Here is a 10,889-nt window from a genome sequence, read left to right as displayed (position 1 = left end):
TTATTAGGAAAGGCAAAGGAGGATGGTAATGAGATAGAGAGAAGGGGTGGAGAAATGGAATCACCTATAAAATAACTAAAAATACTTATTTCAAGGAAGCATGCAAAGGTACAAAGTACAGAAAGAGTAAAATCAACAATTTTAGGAAAATATCATATAAACAATATTAGAAGTTCAACAGAGGGATAAGATAAAGAACACAATGATCAAAATGAAGAATGCAATTGAGTTTCAGCAATAGATCAAATGAAATAAAATATAAAAGAAGCACCCTCAAAGGTAGGCTGTTTGAACTACCTCATCAGAAAAGCAAACAGTAATGAGAGTGATGAAGGCATGTGCAATTATGTGACAGTATCAAATAAATCAACAGGTGCATATGCAAGTCTCTAAAAGAGTAAGGTGAGAAATGAAGGTAGGGAAGATGGACAATTAAAAGGAACATGACATGAGGAAAAGGCCATAGGCATCACATTAATTTATCACTCTGCACAAAACTCAACTCCAAATGGATCAAGGACATTAACATAAGGCTAGCTAGATCTGATAGAAGAGTGTGGGATTAGTCTTGAACTCATTGGAATAGGAAAAAAAAACCCATTCGGAACAGAACATTATTAGCACAGGCACTAAGATCAACAATTAATAAGGTGGAGTTCATGAAACTGAGAATCTTTTATATAGCATAAGAGGCCACCATTAGAGGCACACTGGCAAGTTACAGAATAAAAAAGGGTATTTACTAATTATACATTAAATAGAGGGTTAGTACTGAAAATATATAAAGACCTAAAAAAATGGACATCAAGAAAACAACCTAATTTTAAAAACGAGGAACAGAACTAAGCAAAGAGTTCTCAAGAGGTGCAACAGCAATGGCTGAGAATCATTGAAGAAATCTTCAACATCCTTAGCTATTGGGGAAATGGATATTAAAACTACTTTGAGATTTCATGTTACCCAATTCAGAATGGCCAAGATCAATAAAACAAAGGACAGCTGATGGGAAGAACTGTGGACATATCATGTAAGGAACAAGCAATACTTACTCATTGCTGGTGGGAATGCAAACTTGTACAGCCACTATAGAAATCTGTTTGGTGGTTTGTAAGGAACCTGGAATCGGATCCTCAAGATCCAGCTATACCACTCTTGGGCATATACCCAAAGCACTCCATATCTACTACAGAGACACTTTCTAATTCATGTCCATTGCAGCTTTATTCATAAAATTGGAAAGAGCCTAGATGTCCATCAGCTGATGATGGATAATAAAAACTTGGTACATTTAAATGCTGGAATAGTATTTAGGTGTTAAGAAAAATGAAAGTATGATATGTTCAGGTAAATGGATTGAGTTTGGGAAAAAAATCATCATGAGTGAGGTAATCCAGACACTGATAAATAGTGTATGTTATCTTTTATGTATGGATAATATGTTTTAAGCCTTCATTATGGGTGCTACAATCAGAATAACCACAAAGGCCAGGAACCTAATAAAGTAAAAGGGAGTAGTGGCTCTCTGAAGAAGTGAATAATAAAATGTATTGTTATGGATATATAAAGGCAAAACTAGAATAAGATGGTCAAATGGGAATGGAGATGAAGAGAGCAGTAAGAGGAGAGAATATGGACAAGGATAAGTATCAATAAAGGACATTTGAAAAACCACATGGGGGGCCCTAGCACTGAGCGGATCACCAGTGGCAACTCTGCACCCAACCTCACAAAACCCAGAGGAGGCAGGGCTCCCAGGAGCTCTAACCCAGGCAGTAACTCAGGTAAGGAGGAAGCAATACTTGACCCAAAAAGGGAGTAACTGGGACCCACGGGGACCCAGGAATTCACTCCTGGCCAGGAGCAATGGTTCCTTCCTGTCTCCTCCGGAGCACTGAGCAGATCTTGGGCCTCAGCTACAACGCCAGCAGCAACACCCATCCCAAACAGTTCTGACACAACCAAGATAATAGGAAAAACAGGCTCTTTGTCTGTCTGTCTGTCTGTTTGTTTGTTTGTTTGTTTGTTTGAGACAGGGTTTCTCTGAGTAGCCCTGGCTGTCCTGGAACTCACTCTAGCACCAAGGAGATCCAGATGGTGAAAGGCAAGCATTAGCAACCCAGGGTACTCGGCATCATCAGAACCTAGTTCTCCCACATTAGAAAGTCCTGAATTACCCATATCACTAGGAAAGCAAGAGTCAGATCTAAAATCACTTCTAATGACAAAAAACCACATAGGAACTGACTACTGTAGAATTTAAACTATATACATAGGAAAGTAGTCTAAACTGAGTTACCAAATATTAGGACAGTCTAAACTCCAACTAGATATCACCATCATACGCCATCAAGTGATAGATCCAGTGGTAAGAATGAGTTACATGCTCTTGGGCTTTTGGGCCCAAAGGGCCCCATGAAAATCCTTAACATAACATGCTATTGCCAAGGTGTTGTTACTCTTTATAAACTTAAGTAGGGCCCTATAAGAGAAGATAGCACTTACATATGCCATCAAACACAGAGAAGTCGACCATGTGCCTAATTAGAAGTTTCACCTTATTGGCTAGTCTCTGTGGTATTGGAAGGTCTTCTGCATGCTACTGGAGATGAAGGGCCATCATCAATATCTCTTTGCCATCAAACCTGTAATCTACAACAGAAGTTTTCCTGCCGGATATACTGGTGTGACAGTGGCACAAATGTTCTGGGAGCAAACCACTTTCTCACTTGATTTAAGGTACACTTTATAAGATGGAACCTATATGTGATAGTGAAAAAGTCAGGAATCTGAGTCTAGCTAGGTCATGGTCTCGGAGAACCATTATTCTTTTAAAAGAGCGTAGTAACAACGAGATTCCTAATGACAAACTATATAACCAAAGATTAGCACCTCCCCAGGCCTATCAGAGTCTCTTCTTACAGAAGACAATAACATAGAAACCCACAATTGGACAATACAGTGACTGAAAGGTTTAAGAACACTTCTTTTGTCTGAGTGGTGGTGGCACACTTATAATCCCAGAACTTGGGCAGTAGAGGCAATTCGAGCCGTCATGAATTTGATTTGGTCTATAGAGTGAGTTCTAAGACAGCCAAAGCTATATATAAAAACCTTGTCTCCAAACACCAAAAACTGAAATCAAATAAAAACAAAACAACAAAAAAACCCAAAACCTCCAAACAAACAAACAAACAAACAAAAACACTCCTTTCCTCAATGGGGTAGCTTCATCAATGCCTTCCCCTCAAGCTTAGAAATTTGTGAAGAAGAGGCAGAAAGATTTTAAGGGCCAGACTACAAGGACATAGTGTCTTCCAGAAATAACAGGACTGCTACACATATGTGCCCCTTCCAGCAGGGCAGTGAACAGGGTCCAGGGGACTACCTGAAAGAGAGAATGGGGGAAAACAGACAAAAGCCAAAAAAAAAAAAAAAAAAAAAAAGAAAAAGAAAAAAAACCAAACAAACACCACAGCTTGTCTATAGTCTGATCAAACCGATATTTTATTTTTTTTACATAGAGGTTATATACACATAGAGGCAGGATGTGGGGAAGAGGATGATGCAGGAGCGTAGGTGTTCTGCGGGGGGGGGGGGGGGGGGGGGGAGTGCAGAGATCTTCCAGAACAGGGTTTTGGCTGGGTAAAAGTTCACAGAAGAATCAGGAAACAGGTCACTATGACTCTGTCTATGATTCATTCGTTTGTATCTAAGCTGGTACTTTCCACCAAGGCTACCTATTCACAAGACCTATGACTATCTAGGCTGGTAGTTTTCAACCAAGGATGCCTGTATACAAGGTCTATAGCTATCTGTTATAGGTTCAGTGTTTTTCCACAGAGACCAAAACTTTGTGTTAGGAGACATGCATTTCTGACTTAGGCCTATGGCTGACTTTAGACCTTCAGTGTATAAGCAAGGCTGCTCCTGACACATACGAACTAACAGAAACAGATAGTATACACTAGGCCTACATAGGTTCAAGATTCCCAGCATTGCCGGGCAGTGGTGGCGCACGCCTTTAATCCCAGCACTTGGGAGGCAGAGGCAGGCGGATTTCTGAGTTCGAGGCCAGCCTGGTCTACAGAGTGAGTTCCAGGACAGCCAAGGCTATACAGAGAAACCCTGTCTTGAAACAAAACAAAACAAAACAAAACAAAACAAAACAAAACAAAACAAAACAAAACAAAAGATTCCCTGCATTAAGAGGGGGGAGTAACAAAAGCTCCCGCTGCTAAACAAGAAGGTATCTGAAACTCACACCCACTGTTAGAAGTTGTTTTTCTCCAATAAAATCTCACTGGTTATATTGACTTCAGGCAGAGCCATTGCTAAGGAATAATCTGCCAACAGAAAACAAGCTCAATAATATTTCTGTAGATTTTTTTGTTTTGACTCATTTTGCTTTGTTGTCTGTATGGGCATTTTTTGTCTTATTAATCATTTTTTATCTTGATTTTAATTTTTGTGGGTTTTTTTTGTCCGTCTGTTTAAAGAAAGAGAGGGAAAAAAGATTATAAATTCAGGTGGGGGGACCTAGGAGAAGCGGAGAGAAGGGAAAACATTATCAAAATATATAATATAAAAATGTTTTCAATTAAAAATGACAAATTATAACTCTCAGAAATGAAAAAAATTGCAATATACTTGAATTGCTAGTGAGAGTATCATCTGTTTAGCGGCCTTAAGACATTATAAATACAAAGCACAAAGCAAAATCTCAAGGTTATATTATTTATTACTGAAAATTCGAAAACGTTCTCCTGCATGTGACACTTCCTGTGTTCTCCAGTGTACTTAGATATGTGACATGTCACTCAGCATCCAGACATGACATAATATGCTCCTGAGAGACCCGCACACTATCAACTACATGGTGTCTCTATCATCTGTGGACTAGAGGCTACTATGAAGAGACTGGGGATATTCAGCCCACAGTTTGGGAGTTAGTTCTGTAGTTATAAAATCCCAATGACTGAAGAGGGCTTAGGCAACTTTGTGCTGAAACCTTAGAGTTTCAGGAAGGCCTAAAAACCCAAGACTCAGCACTTTGGAGGAAGGTGATTTTGCAGTTGTTTTTCTTTTTTTCCTCTGGAGGTGATAATGCTATGTTATGTGGGGAGCTAGTAGAAACACAGTCTACTCTATGGGCAACTATATACTACCTTATAGCCACTCATTAAACGGGGTCAGCCAGAGGTTGCAAAGGCACTGTTATCTACCGCTGGAGACCCTACGCGGTGGTACAGGTTTAAAGAGTAACTGTCCAATGTGACTAAAGGCAACACTTTCCATGGATACACACATGATATAGATCACATGTTGTATTCAAAAGCCAAAAAACAAGAACAAGCAGCTGAAGTAACGCTGATAGGAGCTTCAATTAAACAGGCCCCCTCAGGTTTCCAATCTTTCTGTGATGCCCCCTGTGGGAGGGTTCTATTAGGGCGATCCACCAGTGAGCAAACAGGACCCAAAGAATCCCATTTCCCATGTGATAAGCAAAATAAAAAGGAGGTAGTCTGGAACTGAGAAAGGCAAAACCAAAACCGCATGCATATAGGATCCCTCAGGTAGTTCTTTACTGAGAACATCATAAGAGAACTTGAAGCATTAAAGTTGCTGAGAGTGAAGATTATGGGTTATGTACTAGGATCATAGCTTTAATGAATGATGAGGTTTTTCATACCGAAATGCTAAATATCTCTAAGACGCTATGTCGTTGAATTCTGAAACATGCAGTGCTTCACATACCAAGATAATACATGACAGGACATGGGAAAGGTAGGAAGATTTGATACCTCATTTTAAATTACAAATTGTTACCGTTCTGATGCAGAGGTGATTATAGCAGTATAATCTTCTTTCTTTTGTAAAGAGGTAACATTGGGTTCTTCGCTCTTGTTTAGTGTTCTGGGTGCTAAACAAGTCCAGAGAATACATAACACACTGAGAAATAATAAAACACAAAAAACAATAATACGATTGGAACTCACTAGAGCCCTACTTTTCCTGGGTTTCTTTTCATTCTCATGTGAAGGGCCACTGTCAACACTCCCTCCAAAGCCACTTTTCAGGCAATGTGGTGGGTCCCACCCGAGGTCACAGTGGCAGTGGTGTAAGTTGTTGCACACACCTTTCATGTTACACAGCTTGGGTGAACACTGACTTGCCCAAATTGGCTTTCTGACACACTTCTGATTAATACACATATGCTCTGGACCACAGTCTGTGCCATCTTTCACAAAACCAATGTCAGGGATTGTCATCCCAAAATGGTAGTCAGTTCCCCAACAGGTGACACCATTGAGGTGAGTCCAGTGTATAGTGGAATGACCCTGCAACAATGGAATGCTTGTTACATTCTCACACTGAACTCTGCCACAGAGGATGTCTGAGTCATTACATCTTAAGTATGCATTTCTGATCATACCACAGTTGCCAAAACGGTCACCTTGGGTGTTGAGTTCTCTGTAGCAACTCTGAGCTGCACTCCTGGCTTCTTTGCCAAAGATTTGCTTACACTGTTCATCTCGGTTATTACATCTCTTTTCATAGCAGTAGCCACCATCTTGACAGGGGCTCCCATCAAGCAAATAAACGTCATTAGGACACATATGTGAGTGTCCGTTGCACCATTCTGGAAGGTCACATTCATTGACCTTTTCTCTGCAAACTGTGCCTGATGGCGTGATCTGGCAATGTAAGCAACAAAGTCCGAAAGCACAGGCAGCCCCGTCTTTGAGGGTACACCTGGAGTTACAGCATGGATCTCCTTTACACATTTCTACAGATCCACAGTCACACTGCTCTCCATCATCAACCACTCCGTTCCCACAGAGCTTGCTGTTGAGGATGCTTATTGGCTTCTTTTCTTTGTGCATGCACTGGGCAGTAGCATAGGTTGTCCAAAACTTAGAATAACTACAGTTACTGAACTTTCCGATGCCAGTGTCTGTTGGAGCCATTAAGCAATCTTTTACTCCACAGGTGCATGAGCCACTATCATGCTGCATGCCCAAATTATGACCCATCTCATGTGCTATAATATGCCCAAAATAAAAAAGGTTAGGTCCTATCAGACTATCAACTCCACAATTATAAGATGGGTCACAGACAGTTCCAATATAAGCTAAACCAAGGTAAATACCAAAATCATGCCTCACAAAGAGATGTGCAATGTCATTTGGAATACGAAAATTAAGACTGTTAGACTTCCAAGTACAAAATTCAATTAGGAGGTTCTCTATGCCACCCACAGCTACATGATTTCTTTCATTCCACAGCTCAACTCCTTGTAAAACTATCTCAACATCCAGTATCTGATAAATGTTATTTATTATATTGGTAATGATGAATACTTCCACTAGCACACGTGACGTGTTATTGTTATGATAACGAATTCGCTCACGGTCAACAACCAATGCCAGGTCAAGAAAACTTTTGTGAGTCCACCATCCCTCATAGTGGCTTTGCATCAGAGTGGGCTTCTCATTCTTCTGAAGCTTCATTTGCCGTGCTATCTCTTCTTCTGTCAATGCACATCTCAAGGGGCGTAATTCTGTCTCCTCATTATCTAACTTGTGAACCAAATGTTCAAATGTGGAAGAAAGTTTCTTGGGCTTGATTTCATATACTGTGCCATTTATCTGTAATATTCCTTGAAAGCCTCCATAACAGGTGGTAATAGCAACCATGGACTCTGGGTCTCCATCCATATAGCCATGGTAGTAGCAATCCTGCTGGACATACGGCTGGTCTTTGTGTAGAGCACCTTGCTTAGTGTAGGTGAATACAGAGAAGAGTCTAGATACAAAGACCTTCTTGGCCTTCATGTAAATAAAATGTTTGTGGCCCCCAAAGTGCAGGCTATAGGTCAGCCATCCCATGGCCCACACTGGTCTGTTGCCTGTGACCTGTAAGGGTATCACTACTTCTGGGAGGCTGGTGTGCTGAGCATACCCAGTCAAGGGCCATGATGAAAGAATGATCAATATCTCCAGCCGGAGGTACAGATGAGATATCCTCGTATATACCACAGCCTTACTCATAGCTACCTTGTCTTCTGAGACAGCAAAGGAAGATGCCGTTTGTCTTGTTTGCATGCAGTGCTGGCTTTTAATAATCTGTCTTCTGGCTGAGTTGATGCATTAGAACAGCAAGACTAAATAAAAGGACAGAAATTGGAGTGATGGTCAGGCCATGGTGGAAGAGAAAGATCAAGATGTGAGCTTAAATGGCTGAGGTATTGTTTAAAGACATAAGTCTACAAAGTTCATTAGATTTGCCATTTAATTTTGTTGAAGTACAGTTAAACTTTGGGGGTAAGGAAGAATTTTAATTTGCAAATGTCTATAACTTTTGAACCTTGGCAAAGAACTAAAGGATTTAACATTTTTAATGAGTTTCCATGGATACAATAAATGGTGAAGACATCTAAGATTTACTGGTGGACTCCAAACATGTGCTTACGTATGCTTTACCTTACAAATGAACACTTGTATGAGACACATACAGAAACATGCCCCATGCAACTCCATTCACACACACTGTAAGCTTATTGCACAAAACACCAAGAGACCTTTGCAAAGAAGAAGAGAGAAAATGATCTATTGAGAACAAAAGTCCTAAATTGTGAGTAACATCATAATACATTCAGGTGTTCTCCAATCCCTGGGTTTCATGTTGTTAGTTTTTAAAACAGGATTTCTGTATATCACCTTGTCTAGCTTTGATTCAGGGTCCTTTAGCTTCTGGCTCCCATTCAAGAGCTTGAACTACAGGCACATATTATCATTTTTATCTTTCCATTTCCAAAATGAAAGGTATTTTCTTGAGATACATTTGACTATGTTGAATTTGAATTTTAGTTTTGATGGGAAAGATTGAATTATTATTGATGTGATACTCTTGATAAGTAATCCATATGACTTCATCATAATTTATTCTTAAAATGTTGTCATGCAATCTTCTCAAAGGAAAACAAAATAATATGATCTTGACTGGCCCTGTAGTGTGGACAATAAATTGTACAATGATTCAACATGCCATAACTCTGGAGTGACTGTGACATCTTTATTCACAGAGATACATAGGGCCATGCACTACAAAAACCTTAAATTTGACTTTAAAAGTCTTTCCTCCATTGTTTTCTTTCCATAGCTTCATTAAATGCATCAATCTCTGTACAGTACATACTACCTGGCATTTGTTTCTGATATAGTGTCTAACTCAGTTTTATTCACAGCAGAGCAAGCACACATTATAAAGGTTTAGAATGCCCAGTCAAACATATAGAGAAAAATAGGAAAGAAGACAAATGCAATTCTTTTACCTGGTTATGGTTTGGAATAGTAGATAAGAGTCAAGGTGTGTGTTCCTGTGTGAACTCATAATCTAAATATTTGTACTTCTATGCCTAGTGTTAATTCTTGAATGACTTACTAGCAGGTGAAGTGACAATGTCCATGACCTTGTCTAATGATAGTTGCTTCATGTCACTTCTGCAGTATAGATTTCTCTTGAGACCTTACATGACAAGAATATTGGTCCTCACATTCTTTTTCTCTTATAGGGTTGAGTTCTAGATTGAACTGCCTAGCAACCAGAAACTCTCAGGCTACAGAACAGTGCAACTAGCTAAGGTTCTACCCCATGCTTATACTATCTCAACCAATTTGCTTTCTGTTGACCCCTTTGTATGACTAATCAGATTTTTAGTATTATTCAATAACTTCAAAGTGAATTAATTTCTTTTCATTATTACCATCCTGCATCTCCAGAAAGTCATATAATCATTATACTTCTGTACTTTTTATGCTCATGTTGCCTACATGGCCACAGTTGATCCTCACTGTCCAGGCAAAACATATTCAAATAAGCATTAGCATGAAATGATATCATAGATGAAGTATATTCAACAGAAAGCTACAACATAATCTATCCAATGAGTACAGGGCAAGCACTGTGAAAGAAAATACAAGGAAATGTAGAGAAGTGGAAATAATTATTTGTAATTTTTCTGATCATAGTGAAGTGAAGGCACATATCAAAAGCACAAAAAGAACCAAGCACACATAAATGCTGGGAAATTAAATAAGACAATCCATTGACTGATGAATGGGTCATTGACTATATAAATAAATTTCTAAAAATAAACATCATACCATATTAAAGCCTATTAGACACAAGTAAATCAGTCATAAACCCAGAGTATAGAGTTCCAAGTACATATATATGGATAACCAAAGTGATTTCAAATAATATATAAGAATCGTGTATTAGCAAAAACAAGTCAAGCTCTAAAGTTGTCCTTTATGATGAATAATTGCCGGGAACTGGTGGCGCATACCTTTAATCCCAGCACTTGAGAGGCAGAGGCAGGTGGATTTCTGAATTTGAGACCAGCCTAGTCTACAGAGTGAGTTTCAGCAGAACCAGAGCTGCACAGAGAAACCCTGTTGCAAAAAACAAAAAAAAAACAACAAAAAGAAAATGAATAATTGGCAGAAATGAAAGAATAGAAATAAACAAATACAAAAAGTTATTGAAACACAAAGGGTTTTTTGAAAAGATAAATAGACTGACAAACTATGAATCAACCTACCTAAAAAAGTAAGAAAACACAAATGAGTAAAGTGAGAGAAGCAAAGTGAATTATTATGATGGGAGTGAAAGTAACTCAGAACCCCATTAGGACATACATTACTCAAAACATTCCACCAAGCTGGAAAATATTATCAGAAATTGAAATGGATGTATTTCTACAGGCATATGACACATATCCCCCTACCCACTAATAAAACTCAGGATGACAATGTCACAACTAGACATGCCTCCAAGCGCAACCTCTAGTGTCAGGAATAAGCAACTTCTTATTGAGTCTTTTG

The 10,889-nt window shown here is 39.1% G+C and overlaps 1 protein-coding gene across 2 annotated transcripts; it reads right to left on the bottom strand.

Moving 5' to 3' along the window:
• Positions 1-3,482: 3,482 nt before the first annotated feature.
• LOC117721872 (disintegrin and metalloproteinase domain-containing protein 25-like) lies at positions 3,483-9,563 on the bottom strand. 2 transcript variants are annotated; one of them, XM_034520710.2, is made up of 2 exons: positions 9,445-9,563; positions 3,483-8,164 (listed from the first exon to the last, which is right to left on the bottom strand). In XM_034520710.2, the coding sequence occupies exon 2, from the start codon at positions 8,103-8,105 to the stop codon at positions 5,823-5,825; it is 2,283 nt and encodes a 760-aa protein (XP_034376601.1). In that variant the 5' UTR covers positions 8,106-8,164; positions 9,445-9,563; the 3' UTR covers positions 3,483-5,822. The 2 variants fall into 2 exon arrangements, with proteins under 2 accessions (XP_034376601.1, XP_034376602.1); XM_034520711.1 differs by having other exon boundaries at positions 9,335-9,544.
• Between the last annotated feature and the right edge of the window lie 1,326 nt (positions 9,564-10,889).

This window comes from Arvicanthis niloticus, chromosome 16, assembly GCF_011762505.2.
Source record: "Arvicanthis niloticus isolate mArvNil1 chromosome 16, mArvNil1.pat.X, whole genome shotgun sequence".
NCBI classification, from domain to species: Eukaryota; Metazoa; Chordata; class Mammalia; order Rodentia; family Muridae; genus Arvicanthis; species Arvicanthis niloticus.
This window is presented reverse-complemented; position numbering and strand designations above follow the sequence as displayed.